This window comes from Brachypodium distachyon, chromosome 1, assembly GCF_000005505.3.
Source record: "Brachypodium distachyon strain Bd21 chromosome 1, Brachypodium_distachyon_v3.0, whole genome shotgun sequence".
Classification (NCBI taxonomy): Eukaryota; Viridiplantae; Streptophyta; class Magnoliopsida; order Poales; family Poaceae; genus Brachypodium; species Brachypodium distachyon.
The window spans coordinates 63,267,961-63,285,552 of record NC_016131.3 but is presented as its reverse complement, the minus strand read 5'-3'; the positions used below and the strand labels follow the sequence as shown (position 1 = coordinate 63,285,552).

The 17,592-nt window shown below is 46.5% G+C and overlaps 4 protein-coding genes across 4 annotated transcripts; 2 read left to right on the top strand and 2 right to left on the bottom strand.

Annotated features, from left to right (window-relative positions):
* The first annotated feature begins 1,605 nt into the window (after positions 1-1,605).
* Positions 1,606-5,024, top strand: LOC100841160 (ELMO domain-containing protein A). The gene is made up of 10 exons (XM_003557970.4): positions 1,606-1,763; positions 2,253-2,399; positions 2,479-2,587; positions 3,668-3,765; positions 3,837-3,905; positions 3,985-4,100; positions 4,199-4,253; positions 4,341-4,461; positions 4,542-4,684; positions 4,774-5,024. The coding sequence occupies exons 2-10, from the start codon at positions 2,259-2,261 to the stop codon at positions 4,873-4,875; spliced, it is 954 nt and encodes a 317-aa protein (XP_003558018.1). The 5' UTR covers positions 1,606-1,763; positions 2,253-2,258; the 3' UTR covers positions 4,876-5,024.
* On the top strand, positions 4,908-8,790 carry LOC100844533 (ELMO domain-containing protein A-like). The gene is made up of 10 exons (XM_010230383.3): positions 4,908-5,402; positions 5,926-6,072; positions 6,152-6,260; positions 7,341-7,438; positions 7,510-7,578; positions 7,658-7,773; positions 7,872-7,926; positions 8,014-8,134; positions 8,215-8,357; positions 8,447-8,790. Exons 2-10 carry the CDS (start codon positions 5,932-5,934, stop codon positions 8,546-8,548), a joined length of 954 nt encoding a protein of 317 aa, XP_010228685.1. The 5' UTR covers positions 4,908-5,402; positions 5,926-5,931; the 3' UTR covers positions 8,549-8,790.
* Positions 8,791-9,334: 544 nt separating this feature from the next.
* On the bottom strand, positions 9,335-10,881 carry LOC100840854 (late embryogenesis abundant protein 1). Its single transcript, XM_010230381.3, has 2 exons — positions 10,020-10,881; positions 9,335-9,911 (listed from the first exon to the last, which is right to left on the bottom strand). The coding sequence occupies exons 1-2, from the start codon at positions 10,796-10,798 to the stop codon at positions 9,617-9,619; spliced, it is 1,074 nt and encodes a 357-aa protein (XP_010228683.1). The 5' UTR covers positions 10,799-10,881; the 3' UTR covers positions 9,335-9,616.
* A 4,884-nt stretch (positions 10,882-15,765) lies between these two features.
* On the bottom strand, positions 15,766-16,625 carry LOC100840249 (chaperone protein dnaJ 20, chloroplastic). The gene has a single exon (XM_003557967.4). The coding sequence runs from the start codon at positions 16,433-16,435 to the stop codon at positions 15,962-15,964; it is 474 nt and encodes a 157-aa protein (XP_003558015.1). The 5' UTR covers positions 16,436-16,625; the 3' UTR covers positions 15,766-15,961.
* Between the last annotated feature and the right edge of the window lie 967 nt (positions 16,626-17,592).

The window sequence follows — 17,592 nt, the reverse complement described above, 5'->3', positions numbered from 1 at the left end:
TGCAATGCAAGACATGTGACATGAATTGGTTTATTTTATTCGGGTGATCAACTGATTCAAAGCATTGGTAATTAAAAAATTAACGCATTGGGTTAAAAAACAAAAGCAAAAGCTAGGGTTTAAACCCTAAAATAAGGTTTTATTTGCATCTGCAAAACAATTTAATTCAAAAAAATTATTTCTCTGTCCTAATGGACAGAGGACATTAAAACAAATTTTTGGGCACTGGTTTCAATTAAAAAGGATTTCTAAATAATTAGTTATGAATTAAATGACATTAAACCCTGTTCTGTAAATTGACTGTGATTCGAATATTCAAATTTAAAATTAAACAGTGCCAAACGATTCTACAGGTCAAGAGCTTTCCAAAAAGGTAAAATTTGTCAAATTTGGCCAAAGGGTTTAAAAGTTATGATCATTTGAAGTTACAGAGACTTTTCTGCAAAAGTGCCATTTAAATCTATTCCGGGATTAATATTTTTTATTTAAGCAGTGCCACGTGTCAGCTCCTGATTGGTTGGTACCGGTTCGTTTAAAAAATAAAAGCTAGATCTAATCCTAGCCGTCGGATAAGATTGGACGGATGGGAGCGTTCGGGCTCACCTCCGGGAAACCCTAGGGTTCCGGTGAACGGCGTCCGCTAGCGGCGTGGTGCGGGCTAGCGGTGGCGCGGTGTTCCGGTGGTCGCCGGAGCTTGGGAAAGCGACGGGGAAGGGCGGCGCGACGAGACGAATCCCGTGAAGCGGTCGGTGCGGTGAGGCGAGGACGAGGGCGACGCCTAGGACGGCAATGGCGACGGCGGCGCGGGCGAGCTCCGGTCGGGCGACGGCGGTAGCCTGCGGTGGACGAAATGCGACGAGGCGCACGTAAAAAAAAAGCGCACGGAGAAGGAGAAAGAGGCAAGGCAAAGCGGGGCGGCTCTAACCTTGTGGTTTGTCGGGGAGGAGCGAAGAACAGCGGCGGCAATGGCGAGCTCCGGCGAGGAATCGGGGCGGCCTAGGGGCGCAATCGAGACGGAGAGAAAGGGGAAGAGATAGGGGAGGCGCTGGGCTTTATAGGGCCACGCTTGGAAAGCTTCGGGGGGCGCGGGAATGGCGGATCCCGGAGATGGCGGCTGCGGGGAGTCCGGCACGGACAGGGCGCGCGCTTTCCTTCCGGGGAAGAAGACCCTGACGCGTGGGTCCCACGTGTCAGTGGCTCGGTGATCGTTGTTTGCGTGATCATGCACAACATGATTGTCGAGGACGAGGATGAGCGGGATGATTCCATCTTTGATAAGGAGTGGGATTTCCGTGGGGATTTGGTTGAGCCTTAACATGGACCGACTTCATTCGAGCAGTTCCTCCACAGGCATCATGAAATTCGAGACCGGGCAGCTCACAACCAATTCCAGAATGATTTGGTTGAGCATATGTGGCAACATGTAGGAAATCAATAGTGATTTTTACTATTTATTTGATTGTTTGAACTATATTTAAAATAATATTTGTTTATTGTACTATTTGTATTGTATGATTTGTAATAATTCGGCACATTTGTTTAAATTTGTATTTACTTTGTGTTTGTATCTGTAGTTCGCGTCAGTCCAAACCCCCTCACTCCTCCCTGCTGCTTAAAGCTTCGAGTCAGAAATTCAGAATCCCCTCCTCTGCACTCCGAAGTCTCCCCGCGACGGAAGGCAGCTTCTTCTTCCCTTATTCATCCGCTTCCCAATCGCCGGATCCCGGAGTACCTCGGGAACCAACCAGGACCAGGACCCCTCGGTATGTGAGCTCGGTCATTCCTCCCACCTTACTAATTTCCTCGACCCGTGAAATCCAGAAGAAGTCGCACATGCTTCGGTGAGTTTTGTCAAATCGTAGAGGGGCTAGGGTTTTAAAGTTAGTGGGGAGGGTAAGAACCTATTGGGAGCGCTGCATTGTGGGAGGGTAAAACTAGGTGGATGTGATTGATATTTGTTGGGGATGATCTTAGTTGCTTGCTTCTGTTCCAGTATTACTAATCAAATCTCGCAGGACTCGAAAATTTATTATTGTCTTGATTTACTTTACAGAACCACAGTTCCATTTATAGTATTACTCTTGCGAGATCTTAACACTGGTGATTCAGAAACAACAACTCTACAAATGATGAATAGCTGCATTGCATTTGAGCTGCTGAGTGCTGAACATCTATATTGTTGCATCGGCACACTACTAAGATGTTGATTTTGTCCTGTCTTCTTGCTGCTGTTCTGACTCTTTCTGGCACAGTACCTCATGTCAACAAACAGTCTGAGGTGGCGGCTCCATCATGCAGATGTCGATGGAAGGAAGAATGAACATGTTGACATATCCCATGTAGATTCCCTCGATGAACCTCTATTAGGGAATTCTAGCTATGACAACGGTGGATCAGAGGTTCGTATTTGCTGATGATATTTCATCAACTATTCTTACAGTGGATGCAGATTTTTACAAATCGTCTTACTTCCTGAAGGCATATGACCCCAGAAGGCAAGATTTGTGGGATGAATATAGAAAGAAGGAACAACTACACTGGTCATTTCTTTTCTCAAGTTTGATTGCGCAATGGGCACAGTGGTTTGGTACTGTTCACACTTAACATTATCTATAGTGTATTTAGTGTAAGATTTTCCAGCACCTGTTATGGGAGTTGCATATTAGGCTTTGCTAAATATAGGTTCAGTAAGTACTTTGTATAAATAGGTAGCCTGTTACCCACTGATACCTATTCAATTTTAATATGCCAAATGTCTATACTCATACATATATTCCCCGTGTGTGCATTACTGGCTTATCCAAGCTCACACTCTTTTGGAATAACCACTGGCTGTCATGTCAGGGTATCTAACCTACCGATTTCACGTGGCTTGGTTCTGTTTTTTTCTTCTTCTTTTTTTACAAATCCGCAACCTGCTTCAAATGCTGAGATAGCAAAGAAGTAAAGGAAGGATTTATGCAGCTGCTCACAGTACCATAGTAGTCCTCTTGTTCTTCATTATTATTGTCATCATTTTCAGAAATCCTGCAAAACACTCTGCAAAGTAGATTAAGCAGAAGATTTGTCATCAAAATGAGAAACAATCTTTACTTATATAAAAAAGTCAATCGGTGGCGGTGGTCTGTCACCTCCTTTGTACTCTATAAGAAACTTTCCGCCTGCTTCTAGTGCAAATAGTAATTATATTGCAAAAGACTGAGATGGTAATGATGTTTGTCACCGAAGTTAGATAAAATTATTAGCAGTCAACACTAATACTCCCTCTGATCCTAAATTCTTGTCGTTGTTTTAGTTCAAATTTGTTTGAATTAAAACAGCGACACGAATTTAGGATCGGAGGGAGTATATAATAGTACTAAATCAACGACACTTATTATGGATCGGAAGGAGTAGTTTTTAGTCTAATTTATCAATAATGAGTAGTTTAATTGTTTTATCCAAAGCAAAGCAGAGGTATTTAGCTAGTGTTTCTAATTGGGTAAGGTATGACAGATCCTTTATTGTATTAATTCATAGCAATGTTTTCCTTGAAGTCCTTACTCCTTACTGAGCTTGCTTTCCTGATAAATTCCTAGATTATATTGGTGTACTTTGTTCCTACTGTAATCTTAGTTCTTCCAATAATATTGATATTCTTTTCTCCCTTTTGCCATTCTATTTGCAGCCAATATTATTGTAAGCTCGGGGTCAATTTTGGGCAGACTGTTTCCCTTTACGTCAGATAACCAAACATGTGATCCAGTATATCTTAGTCCTTTGCAGGTAATGCATAGAGGAAAGATGTATACTAGGCATGCAAGAATTGGTTTAAGTTCTGAAACTTCATTTTGCAGGAAGAAAGATTGGATAATTTAAGACGCAGGTTGCAAATTCCTTTTGATGGCTCCCGTATTGAGCACCAAGTACGCAACTTGTTTTAATTCTTTCCCCACAAACATCTCCTCATGCATGCAAAGCAACTGATCTGCATCATTTTATTAGAACGCCTTGAGACAACTTTGGAAGTTAGCTTACCCAAGTCGTGAGATCCCTCCGCTAAAATCAGAACTATGGAAGGAGATGGGTTGGCAAGGCACTGATCCATCAACTGATTTCAGGTTCTCTATTCTTGAATATCTAAGTGTGAAGCTATGCTTCTGTCTGGTGTGGTTTACTCAGTTGATAAAGCCATCTAATACAGATAGCCTCCATGCAGGGGTGGTGGATTCATATCGTTGGAGAACCTCATCTTTTTCGCTAGGACCTACCCTGTAAAGACCTGTTACACTTATGTATGATAAAACTGTTGGTCATACTTTGTTTTACTTTGTGTTAATCATCACATCTTTCTGTCTCAGGGTTCCTTTCAGATGCTTCTGAATAAAGTACAAGGGCAGAGAGCAGACTGGGAGTACCCTTTTGCAGTTGCTGGTATCAACATTTCATTCATGCTGATACAGATGTTGGATCTACAATCAAGTAAGTCCCCATTTCGCCAAGTCTTTACACTATAATGGTCTTGTTCCTAATTCTCGGTTTGTGTTCCTCAATTTGTGCAGAAGTTCCATCTTCAAAATCAGGAATTCGTTTCCTGGAACTACTAGGACGAGATGAGAATGCATTTGATCACCTGTACTGCATAGCCTTCCGGATGCTTGATGCTCAGTGGCTTGTAAAACGTGCATCTTATATGGAGTTCAATGTAAGCTTTCTGGCATGCTGCGTAGACCAATCCCGCCTTTTCATCCTTCTTTATTTGTAATCAGTTGCAATACTGTTTGTTTGCTCCAGGAGGTGATGAAATCCACGAGAACTCAGTTGGAGCGTGAGCTAGTTTTAGAGGATGTACTGGCGGTGAAGGACCTGCCATCTTACACAATGCTGGACAAGTAATATTTACCTGTTGAGCTTTGCTGTACGCGTACGCGTCGTTCTGTTCTCCGATACAGCGCCACTGTTAGTTCTGGGCCTGTAGAATTTTACTTGGTTTTTCTTTATTTGTCACGTCGACAATTCCATGTCTAGCCCATTTAAAGAGCCCAGTATAATTATCCTCTAGCCCACTTAGAGCTTTAAGGTCTATCCGGCCCAAACTCAACGGGCGTCTTCCCCGTAGTACCGTACTACCGTAGCAGCAAAGTAGCCGCGTCAAGAAAAAGAAAAGAGGAGAAGCTGCCGAGTCATTCCTTCGGATCCAAGCCTCCTTCCGGCAGCTCTTTCCCCAGCTGTCTTCCCCTCCTCCTCCGAAGTCCAAACCCCCTCTCTCCTCCCTGCTTCTTAAAGCTTCGAGTCAGAATCCCCTCCTCCACACTCTGAAGTCTCCCCGCGACGGAAGGCAGCTTCTTCTTCCCTTATTCATCCGCTTCCCAATCGCCGGATCCCGGAATACCTCCGGAACCAACCAGGACCAGGACCCCTCGGTACGTGAGCTCGATTATTCCTACCGCCTTACTAATTTCCTCGACTCGTGAAATCCAGAAGAAGTCGAACATGCTTCGGTGAGTTTTGTCAAATCGTAGAGGGGCTAGGGTTTTCAAGTTAGTGGGGAGGGTAGGAACCTATCGGGAGCGCTGCATTGTGGAAGGGTAAATTAAGGTGCATGTGATTGATATCTGTTGGGGATGATCTTAGTTGCTTGCTTCTGTTCCAATATTAGCACTAATCAAATCTCACAGGACTCGAAAATTTATTATTTCTGCACCACAGGTGAAAATTCATTGTCTTTATTTACTTCACATAACCATAACTCTATTTTATAGTACGAGTATTACTCTTGCGAGATCATAACTCTGGTGATTAAGAAACAACAACTCTACGAATGAATAGTTGCATTGCACTTGAGCTGCTGACTGCTCTATATTGTTGCGTCGGCGGCTTGGCACGGTGCTAAGATGTTGATTTCGTCCTGTCTTCTTGCTGCTGTTCTGACTCTCTCTGGCACAGGACCTCATGTCAACAAGCAATCTGAGGCGGCGGCTCCATCATGCAGATGTCGATGGAAGGAAGAATGAACATGTTGACATATCCCATGTAGATTCCCTCGATGAACCTCTATTAGGGAATTCTAGCTATGACAACGGTGGATCAGAGGTTCGTATTTTCTGATCATATTTCATCAACTATTCTTACAGTGGATGCAGATTTTTACACATCGTCTTACTTCCTGAAGGTATATGACCCCAGAAGGCAAGATTTGTGGGATGAAGATAGAAAGAAGGAACAACTACACTGGTCATTCCTTTTCTCAAGTTTGATTGCGCAATGGGCACAGTGGTTAGGTACTGTTCACACTACCCACCACATTGATGCATAACTTTTGTAATTCTTCACACTTAACATTATCTATACTGTATTTAGTTTAAGATTGTCTAGCACCTGTTATGGGAGTTGTGTATTGGGCTTTGCTAAATATAGATTCAGTAAGTACTTTGTACAAATAGGTAGCCTGTTACCCACTGATACCTATTCAATTTTAATATGCCAAATGTCTATACTCATGCATATATTTCCCATGTGTGCATTACTGGCTTATACAACCTCACACTCTTTGGTTTGGAATAACACTGGCTGTCAGGGTATCTAACCTACTGATTTCACGGGTTTTTTTTTTACAAATCTGCAACCTGCTTCAAATACTGAGAAGCAAAGAAGTAAAGGAAGGATTTATGCAGCTGCTCACAGTACCATAGTAGTCCGCTTGTTTTTCATTATTGTCATCATTTTCAGAAAGCCAGCAAAACACTCTGCAAAGTTCATTAAGCAGAAGATTTGTCATCAAAATGAGAAACAATCTTTACTTCTACTAAAAATCAGTCGGTGGCGGTGGTCTGTCACCTCCTTTGTACTATAAAAGAAACTTCCCACCTGCTTCTAGTGCAAAAAATAATTATATTGCAAAAGACTGAGATGGTAATGATGTTTGTCACCAAATTTAGATAAAATTATTACTCCCTCCGATCCTAAATTATTGTCGAAATATTACATGTATAGACGCATTTTAAGAACAGATACATCCATATTTGGACAAATTTAAGTCAAGAATTTAGGATCAGAGGGAGTAGTAGTTAACACTAATACATAATAGTAGTTTTTAGTCTAATTTATTAATAACGAGTAGTTTAATTGTTTTATCCAAAGCAAAGCAGAGGTATTTAGCTAGTCTTTTAAATTAGGTAAGCTATGACAGATCCTTTACTGTATTAATTCATAGCAATGTTTTCCTTGAAGTCCTTACTCCTTACTAAGCTTGCTTTCCTGTTAAATTCCCAGGTTATAGTTGTGTACTTTGTTCATACTGTAATCTTATTTCTTTCAATAACATTGATATTCTTTTCTTCCTTTTGCCATTTTATTTGCAGCCAATATTATTGTAAGCTCGGGGTCAATTTTGGGCAGACTGTTCCCCTTTGCGTCAGATAACCAAACCAGTGATCCAGTATATCTTAGTCCTTTGCAGGTAATGCATAGAGGAAAGATGTATACTAGGCATGCAAGAATTGGTTTAAGTTCTGAAACTTCATTTTGCAGGAAGAAAGATTGGATAATTTAAGACGCAGGTTGAAAATCCCTTTTGACGGCTCCCGTATTGAGCACCAAGTACGCAACTTGTTTTAATTCTTTCCCCACAAACATCTACTCATGCATGCAAAGCAATTGATCTGCATCATTTTATTAGGACGCTTTGAGACAACTTTGGAAGTTAGCTTACCCAAGTCGTGAGATCCCTCCGCTAAAATCAGAACTATGGAAGGAGATGGGTTGGCAAGGCACTGATCCATCAACTGATTTCAGGTTCTCTATTCTTGAATATCAAAGTGTGAAGCTATGCTTCTGTCTGGTGTGGTTTACTCAGTTGATAAAGCCATCTAATACAGATAGCCTCCATGCAGGGGTGGTGGATTCATATCGCTGGAGAACCTCATCTTTTTCGCTAGGACCTACCCTGTAAACACCTGCTGACTTATGTATGATAAAACTGCTGGTTATACTTTGTTTTACTTTGTGTAAATTATCACATCTGTTCTGTCTCAGGGTTCCTTTCAGATGCTTCTCAATAAAGTACAAGGGCAGAGAGCAGATTGGGAGTACCCTTTTGCAGTTGCTGGTATCAACATTTCATTCATGCTGATACAGATGTTGGATCTACAATCAAGTAATTCCCCATTTCGCTAAGTCTTTACACTATAATGGTCTCGTTCCTAATTCTCGGTTTGTGTTCCTCAATTTATGCAGACGTTCCATCTTCAAAGTCAGGAATTCGTTTCCTGGAACTACTAGGACGAGATGAGAATGCATTTGATCACCTGTACTGCATAGCCTTCCGGATGCTTGATGCTCAGTGGCTTGTAAAACGTGCATCTTATATGGAGTTCAATGTAAGCTTTCCGACATGGTGCTAAAACGTGCATAGCCTTTTCATCCTTCTTTATTTGTAATCAGTTGCAATACTGTTTGTTTGCTCCAGGAGGTGATGAAATCCACGAGAACTCAGTTGGAGCGTGAGCTAGTTTTAGAGGATGTACTGGCGGTGAAGGACCTGCCATCTTACACAATGCTGGACAAGTAATATTTACCTGTTGCATTTGGCTGCCGGGAGATTATATATCTGACCATGATGGTGGGAACGGGATGGTTCGTCATGGTAAATGGTAGCATGGCCCTTTGTCGTGGCTATTGTGTTGCACTAGGGAGTATTATTTAACTTTACCGAGAGGAAAATGTGAAGCGTTGTAATGTGTACATGGCTGTTACTTTCTGCAGCTTCCAGACCTGTGAACGCAAGGGAATAAAGCAACTGATTTGCCATCATGCTGCGTGCATGGGAGTCTTTGTGTACCTTGAATTTTGCACATGTATATGCACCGAGTCGAGTTTCAACTTCCAACTTGTAGGAACTTGATTATTTACAGCGAGTAGAGTCAAGCAAGCACTTCCATTAACTTTTGTGGCTAGCAGTTTAAAAAAACATAGTTGTTCGATGCGTACCCGTTTATCGCGCATGCTTTTGTGTCGCTAGATTGGAACTAAAGAACCCCTAAAAAAAGATTGGAACTAAAGAATTTGCAACGGTGCCATGGGCTGTACCGACTACCATAGTGCACCTAGCTAGTCGGACCAGGGAGCGCTGGAGAGCACGACGCCCGAACCTGGATGCCATCCCTGGTTCAACGCCGATCCTCCCCACGGGTGGCTCACTGGCTCGATCGGTGATTTCCTGGTTCAACTGTTTGAATGCCGCGGACAGCCGGTACCACTTTTGAGTGGAAAACGAACTTCGATATTGTGAGGCGCGGACCGCGTAAGGGTAATACGGACCGTGCCGTCAGCTGACTCGTACGAACGGACACTGATCGGAAGAACCGCGAGTATCAATTTCTCAGGTCATGCAAATCATACCAAGACACTCAAAAAGAGCATTCACCAGATTTATGCACGTACACCGCACGCACTGAAAATTAAACAGGAAACTAGATTCAAAAGATACAAAGAAAGTTGTACTGAAACACAAAGGCGGCGGCTTCTCTACTGCTGCGGTACTTCTAGTGATTTATTCATTGCCGCTGCCATCCATAAACTGTGGCATGCTTGGCACGTTTCCTGTGGGGTGCGGCCACGTCGTCCGTCCGTCGGACGCTCACATCTTGCCCTTGCGGTGGGCGCAGGCCGAATCGGCGCACCCTTCCACGCATTTCTGGACGCACATGTCGACCCGCTCCGCCGCGCGCTCCTTGCTCAGCCGGTCCTTCTCCTCGAAGTACACCGAGGCCGCCTTCTCCGCCGCGCGTTCCTTCACCGCGCGCTCGTCCTCGCCGCCCAGCCGGACGCCGCCGTGCTGCTGCGGCGTGCCCGAGCCCACCGTCAGCTTCTCCTTGATCGCGCCCGTCATGTTCCCCAGCGCCCCGAACAGACCGGTCCCTTGCTGCTGACCCCTGTATACATAGCCATTCACACAAAATTGCACATGTCAAGATGATTTGTTGTTGACTTGTGTGTAATATGAACAGATTACAGATAAGCAAAGTTTAGAGTGTACATACTTATCGGCGTCGTAGGCCGTGTCCTTGGCCTTATCGGCGGCAGTCTGGGTAGTCGCCATGGACCGGTCCCTGGCCTCCTGCGCGGTCCCCTTGGCGGCGTCCGCGTACTCGCTGGTCTTCTGCTTGGTGGCGTCCTTGGCCTGCCTTGCGGTCTCTGCGGTGGCGTCTTTCGTCTCCTGGGCCTTCTGCGCGGTGGTGTCCTTGGCCTCGCGCGCCTTCCCGGCCAGCGCGTCCTTGTACTCCCCCAGCTTGTTCTTGGTGGCCTCGGTGGTCTCGCTGGCCTTCTGCGCCACGGTGTCCTTGGCCTCCGTTGCCTTCTCGGCGGTGTAGTCCTTGTACTCCCCCAACTTGTTCTTGGTGGCCTCGGCCGTCTCGCTCGTCTTCTGCGAGAGGCTCTCGTTGGTCTCCCTGGCCTTCTCGGCCGTGTAGTCCTTGTACTCCCCGAGCTTGTTCCCGGTGGCGTCTGCCGCCTGGGAAGTCTTCTCGGCGGTGGTGTCCTTGGCGCTGCCGAAAGTGCGGCCCACTGCGCTCGCCAAGGACTTGGCTCCTTCCTGGACGCTCTCCAGGATGCCGCCGCCGCCGCCGGCGGTGTGCTCGGTGGCGTAGGCACCGCCGCCCAGCTGCCGGTCGGCGCGGGCGCGCGAGATCTCGTCCGCGGCCTTGCGGGCGTCCATCTCCGCCTGCATCACGCGCTCGTCGCGCGCGCGGGCGATCTCCTCCGCCGCGCGGCGCGCGTCGGCCTCGGCACGCGCCTCTCGCTGGTCTTGCCTCGACGACATGATCGATTGCTGTAGGGGGTGAGCTTGTCTACAACTTGTGTGAAGCTTGTGTTGGTGTTTCTACTGTGTTGCCGGTCTTTCAGTGCATAAGTGAGTGAGCTAGCGGCTGCGGAAGTGTGTGATCTATATAGTTCCGTGCGTGAAATGTGAGGGTGACACGTACGTCAGGGAGCCGGACGCGTGTGCTTCATGTAGGAAGGCATTGTCCTGGTGCGCACATGCATGCGTGCATCGGAGGCAGACACGTGCCTCCTTAGCGGCGACGTCGGGCTTCTACTGTTGCCTTGTGGATGTACCGGGAAGCGTAATGTCATGATGTGTTAGCGCGAGAGGCTTCTCGGGTTTTCTGAGGGTAGATGTGGCCTGTGGACGGCGGCAGGCCCAGTAGGCCAGTAACAAGGCGTGTGCTTCGTCGCATGGGCCGAATGATAACTTTTTAGGCTCGCGAGCGAACGTCCTCCTGTTAATCGTGTGAGGTGACAACTTTAGTTCTCTGTCAATTTTAATTCTGTAGTGTGACAACTTTATCCCGTCGCGTCAGAAGACTAGAAGCGAACATTTAATTTCGTGGAATGACAAATTTCGTTAGTAATGTGAAAGGGTCAACTTTACTTCTATTCTGAGGACAATTTTACCCGTCACGCCGGAAGACCAAAAAGCAAATTTTCGCTCCCTCTTCCATCCCATCAAACAGACCCATAAGGAAGCACAAACATCTCCATAAGTTTCCCAAAAAACAAAACGTCATAAGTAATTGAATGGGAAAATTCGCTAAAAAAAATTAGATTGAAAAAAATCTTACCTATTTACATTGCTGAAATTACAATCTCTGCCACTACTTCACGCACCCCCCGCACGTGGAAAGACCAAGTTCCCCACCGCCGCCTCTGCCCCCTCCCCCACACAAATATAAAGGCACGGGAGACACAAGCGATGCCCTAGACAGGTAGACTACGACCTCCGACGGCGATCCTCACCGTTGATGATCTCGGCGACGAGGTCGGCCGGCGGGGCGCCGGAGGAGGAGGAGGAGGAGGAGGGAAGGCCGAGAGCTCGGAGGCCGGCGACATGTGCGTCGGCAAGGGACGGGCCGGCCAGTGGGTCGAGTTGGCGGAAGCGAGGGATTTGAGCCCCCTCTCTCCACCAGTGCCACCTTCAGCAAGCTCCCAAACAAATAGGATCCTGCGTCACTCCTCTGCCCCTCCGCATGCGGTCCCCGTGCCCCTCCTCTCCGTTGCGCTGCCGCTCTCCGCCGCCACAAATGATGGCGACCACGCGGCCGCCGCCCTCCACCAGGGATGCCGCCGTCCCTCGTTGCTCTCCTCGATTGCGTCGTCAGTCCGTCGCCGCCATCCCCAACCGCCTATGCGATTCACGCCGTCCACACACAGCGTTGCCCACGTTGTCGTCTGCCTGAGGTAGTTCGGATTAGATAGATGAAGTTTAGTTCTCTGCTTCTGCAGCTGCACGAGTGTTGGGTTTTATCGACTCTTGGCCGCCCGCCATCTCTCAAATGATTACAGACAGGACAATGTTGTTTTGGAGTTTTAAAAATTTGAGAAGGTGCCCAGCTGCAGCAGCAGCTCTACATAACGATGCTTGTTAGCTAATACTGAATTTTATGTGGATGCACATCTCACTCTAGTTTGTTAGCTAATCCTGAATTCCTTCAAATCGCCACGAAATAAGCAACACAGATGTTTGAGTCCTGGGAGCTAGGCATCACAGAGTCTGTTCGGTCCATCGCGCAGACCCATGTTGGGCCAAAGCGGGTGTTTTTGGCCCAGTACAAGGTATACAACAATGCCCGATATGGGACCAAAACCCAGCTAAGGTGGAGCATTTCCACAGAGCTGGGCCGGCACAACTGCTAGGTGTTCCTTCACGAGCCCCAACCTGGGTTGCTCAAAAATATTTGAGATCCCCTCACCGGCAGGACCTTGAACGCGTTTTGGTGTGGGCGTGGCGAGTAAAGACGTGGGGTGATGTAGTTAAGCCTGGCTTCATGGGTGGGCTACGTGGTCGCGTGGTGAAAGAAAAACAAAATGCACTGCCCTCCTCTCTCCCCTCCGACGACGCAGCTCAGCGACATGTTCGCCGCCGGCTAAGAGAATTTCAGCGCAATGGCTGCCTGACAGATGAGGGAGGACTTCGGATTATTTATACAAAAAAAATGGAAATGCGGTACCTCAGACTTAGCATACTTCTCTTCTGTTGCAAGCAAAGAGGAGAGCTCATTTCTGATCTTGTCTTATGCTGCAATCACCTCAGTTACCTAAGAATAAAATTCAAGCATGGTTATAATTCAATAATAAACCAAATTTAAAGTGAACACATAAAAACATTTATCAACTCAGTTACCTAAGAATAAATTTCAATCTCCGTTATAAATCAATAAGAAACCAAGTTTAAAGTACAGTTAGAATTCAACAAAAATGAAAGCCGTCCATTTGTTCTTGGTTGCTTCTTCATGTTCGACTCTTTCAACTATCAGACTATTGATGTGTCCAGAGACTGCCGCACGAATACTAGGGTCCAATCATGTATGTTTCTTCTCTTCAAATGATTTTCGGCCCTGCTGATCTTATAAACAGATCAGCTAAAGAGTGCTACCATTAATTTATCAGATTAAGCGTAACCACTTATTTTGCGAGATAATATTAATATAGATCCACGGCCCAAAGCGTTGCAGAAATCTGCAGATACAACAACAGCTTTGGAATGCACAACAAAGAAAGGAATTACTTGCCTGTATTTTAGAAGGTATATGACTTAACCTGGGTCTTAGCCCACCATGCACAACCTCCTAGCTTAAGCAAGAAGCTAACCCACCAGCCCATCACCCGGGATTCTCGCCATAGGTCGAGAAGAGAGGCAGGGAAGAATAACCGGGGATATAAACAACGCACGTACCCTCCTTCCCATCCCTATCCTTACGGCGGCGGCGGTGAAAGAGGGGGGAAGGAGAGCAGGCTGACCGACGAGACCTAAGCCGATCAAGGAGCTAGGGGGGAGGGGGAGGGGGAGAAAGTGGTGGAGAAGACGAGAGGAAAGATTGCTCATCGTGTGTTGGGTAGGTTGGCCGGTGGCGTGGGGACTGCCTGTGGCCCGGCCCGTGCCGTGTCCGGGCTTCATCTCAAGCCCCCGGGCTGGCCCGTTTATATTCTTTTTACCTTTTTTTGGTTTAACACATTTGGTCTCATGTCTCTTCCAATTCTGGTCCAATCTAACACTATTTTTTTTGGCCATCATCCCACCTCCTTCTATCCCAGCCCATCTCTATTTAATTTTAATTTTTACGTAATCAGGCCCATGTGCTGAAGCAGGCTGCATAGGCCCGGCAGGCTTAACGGCACGGCCGGCCTGACCGGGCTTGGGGCCCTGCCTGGCCTCGAGATAGCGTTGGGGCCGGCCCGGTCTGGCCCCTTTATGCGGTGTATCTCTGAAGGTCCTTTTGAGACCATGTACTTTTTCAGTTATATACAACGGCTTGAAGGCACGACCTTCACCCGAAAGATGCAGAGTTAAATTAGGGTGGGAGGCTTTCATTGGACCTCAGATGATGTTCATCATATCAATGCCACAGTGGTTATCAATGATATGCCAAGATGCACAAATACATACAAACCTATAAGCTTAGACTTTCATCGGACCTCGGATCGTGTTCATCTCACCAAAGCCAAGGTGGTCACCATGGATATGCCAAAATGGAGAAATACATGCAAACCTATAAGCTTCATAATGCACTTAAAGACGTTGTAGAAAGTTGAGACAAACTTGACAAGGAGAAAGAGTGAATTTCAGAAATACACACATTTTGTGGGTATGATTTCAGGGAAACACAACTGATGCTAATTCTCTCACAAAATCACAACTCTTGTGGCGGGACTTCTCAAATAACATAACACTTTTAGTTAGTGAGTTCGACAATGTTTCCTACATGTGTGGTCTACATGTAAGTGCCTACGTGGCCTACATGTAAATACCGAGTAAGCGACCTGACCTGTTAACCCATATCCAATCCCTAAACCCCGAGGAGATCAAGAATGTGTCGAGTACAAGTCGGGTAAAAAGCAAACGGAGAGATGATGTGACATTTACATGTGGACCCATTTATCAGAATCACTATCAAAACGTACTAATCCAGGAAGTGGTGGTTATGTGACAAACTTAGTGTCAACTGTACCTCTGTGAAACGCTGACTACAAAATGTGTGGTCTCGTAAGGTTTACTTTGAGAAGAAACTGACCAAGATGCCCAAGGCCCATGCATCTTGATTATCTGTCACCACAAATTTTAACAGAGCACATCCTCTATTACCCAATGACATCACAACAAATTATTATCCTATTCAGAGTATTAGCAGTACTGATTATAGCTTCGTTCAGTTTAGTACAAAGACTGTCGGATTACAAGTTTACAACCAATTCACATGGAATCACAACACCACCCAATAATAACAGCTCGCTCGTGATCCTGCTCGTGATGATACACATGTAAACAGCCTTCGGGTCCTGTTTAACAGTGCCTGTCAACAGCAATCTTGAGTTAAACCCATTATGGGCAAACTATAACATCTCCATCACAGCAAATAACTGCAGAAACATTAACCCCTGCTGAGCTCACACCGAAATGTTTATTCCCAGCAACAACGTGTGATAGACCTGTTTGCCACCATTGTACACAACGTTTCTTGTTTGTTGTGATGCTCTAGAATGTGTAATGACATGGACTGGTGCTTTGTTTAAAGACTGTCCTATTTGTCCTTTGTTAAAGTAATCTTATTTTTATGCTTATTGGAAGAAATCTGTCCACAAAGAATGTTTATCCAGGATGTTGTCTAGAATGCGTAAAAAGTGCTGGCTTCCTTGCCCCCTTTTTTGGAGGGAACCAGACCTTCAAAAGAAAATAAAACCCAAAGGTCTACTCGATCCTGCACTCAACAAAAGCGATCACACCAGAACAAATGAGTAATTAAGCATCAAAATGTGGACTGTGCCCTTCTTTTCTTTCTTTTTATGGTTTCAGGTAGTTCTACACTGCACTAGCGTCTCCTATACATCCAGACCGCAGACAGAGAAACGCGTGGAATACAATTTCATCACTAAATAACCACGCGAATCCCACGGAAAACAAAGCAAATCCGGCGCGGCTTGGATTGGACTAGCGGCAGCACGACGTCTGCGCTCCGGACGCGGACGCGGCGCGCACCCTGCTCCCCCACGTCTCCCCTCGCTGATCCGCCGCCCGCCACTGCAGGCCGGAGAGCTGCGCCTCCCAGTCGGCGAACCCCGCGCGCCGCATCGCGCTCGAGCCGCCGCAGCGGAGCTGGATGTCGTAGCCCCGCCTGCGCTCCGGGTCGGAGAGCACCTCGTAGGCCTCGCGCGCCCTCATGAACCGCACGGCGCCCCCCGGGCACGCGTCCGGGTGCCACCGCCGCGCCGCGCGCCTGTACGCCGCCTTGATCTCCTCCGGCCCCGCGCCCTCCCCCACCGCCAGCACCTCGTACATCGTCGTCGGCGCCGCCCTCTCCGCCGCCGCCGCCGCCGCCGCCACGGCCGAGACCCTCACCCGCGCCCGCCGCTGGCACTTCACCCCTCCCGCGAACCCCACGGGCCTCGCGCACACCGAGCTCATCCTCTCCTCCTCTCCAATGGATGATGTTACTGCTACGGCTAGTCACCAGAAATTTAAAGCGATGGATGCGGCGTGTAAGTGTAAGGTAAGGCTTGCTTCTTGCACTTGCACTTGCACTTGGTGTTGGAACAAAGCAATTTAGCTGAAGCGGCGAGGGGGGCGGTTGTTATATAGTGCCGACCTGCCGAAGGATGCGTGGGCTTCTAGACTTGTACTTCTATTGTTCTGGAACAAGGATTTATTTGTCTATTTTAAGATCAAGCGAAAAGCGTCATGGTTAGCTCGTCGCACACGGGAAACGCCATCCCCTGATCCTCTCTCTTATTGCCTGTTTATTACCACCACTAGTTAATCTTACCGTCAAGTTGTTGTCGAACGGGTCGATCTCGACTCCTAGTTCTAGATGATGGCGCGCGGTTTGAGAAGTCATCGGGACAGGCCAGGGGGGGAGACACTGACGTCGTTTCTGGATCGTGCCTAGCTACGTGGAGATCTTACTGGTTGACTCGGCCGTAATTTCTCCCAACTTGGTCGGACAGCCGCCAGCGCGGCCGCGGATTGCAACCTGGTTACATATTTTTAGACACAACCGAGACAGCTCGATGTTGGCTGGATAGTAGCGTCCCGCCTCCCGCGTGCAGCCGACTAAAATGCCGACGCAGTCTCTGCCGATAAAGAAACTGATTTAAACTTTAAAGTGCCCAAGTTCGATGCAAAATGTGTCCATGTGTTTTTTAAGAAAAGTATGGTACAATTAAACGGATACGCTTATACAACCACATGCATGCATTTACATAAAATCTATCGGAGATCAGAGTCAGACTGAGTTTTATCTTGAGGACAGTTTTTCAACCAATTTTTCTGTTCGGCCAACCAAAATTTTCCTAATTTCGTGTGTATTTGTCATAGCACATTATAAAAGTTTGAGAACAATTTTTTATGTCTACATTTTTTAAGACAATTCTGTCTAATAACTCCATTTGTAGTGAATCACTTTTTTATATAGAATTAAAATTGTTGTTGAAATAATTGCTCCCTCCCGCCGGAATTACAGTACAAAATTGTACAATGGTTGATAATTAAGACTAGCTTATCTTATGTGTCTCATGTCATTTAGAAAAGACAACAAAACATGTTGTACAATGGGTTATCTCTTA

What these genes read in the sequence shown, in the direction of transcription:
- LOC100841160 (XM_003557970.4), top strand. Translation starts at nt 2,259, where the DNA reads ATGTCAACAAACAGTCTGAGGTGGCGGCTCCATCATGCAGATGTCGAT. An exon ending in TATATCTTAGTCCTTTGCAG is followed by an intron (nt 3,766 to 3,836) that starts GTAATGCATAGA and finishes TTCATTTTGCAG; the next exon opens with GAAGAAAGATTGGATAATTT. An exon ending in CATCTTATATGGAGTTCAAT is followed by an intron (nt 4,685 to 4,773) that starts GTAAGCTTTCTG and finishes TGTTTGCTCCAG; the next exon opens with GAGGTGATGAAATCCACGAG.
- LOC100844533 (XM_010230383.3), top strand. Translation starts at nt 5,932, where the DNA reads ATGTCAACAAGCAATCTGAGGCGGCGGCTCCATCATGCAGATGTCGAT. An exon ending in TTTTCGCTAGGACCTACCCT is followed by an intron (nt 7,927 to 8,013) that starts GTAAACACCTGC and finishes GTTCTGTCTCAG; the next exon opens with GGTTCCTTTCAGATGCTTCT. An exon ending in GATGTTGGATCTACAATCAA is followed by an intron (nt 8,135 to 8,214) that starts GTAATTCCCCAT and finishes CAATTTATGCAG; the next exon opens with ACGTTCCATCTTCAAAGTCA.
- LOC100840854 (XM_010230381.3), bottom strand. Translation starts at nt 10,798, where the DNA reads ATGTCGTCGAGGCAAGACCAGCGAGAGGCGCGTGCCGAGGCCGACGCG. An exon ending in ACGGCCTACGACGCCGATAA is followed by an intron (nt 9,912 to 10,019) that starts GTATGTACACTC and finishes CTATGTATACAG; the next exon opens with GGGTCAGCAGCAAGGGACCG.
- LOC100840249 (XM_003557967.4), bottom strand. Translation starts at nt 16,435, where the DNA reads ATGAGCTCGGTGTGCGCGAGGCCCGTGGGGTTCGCGGGAGGGGTGAAG.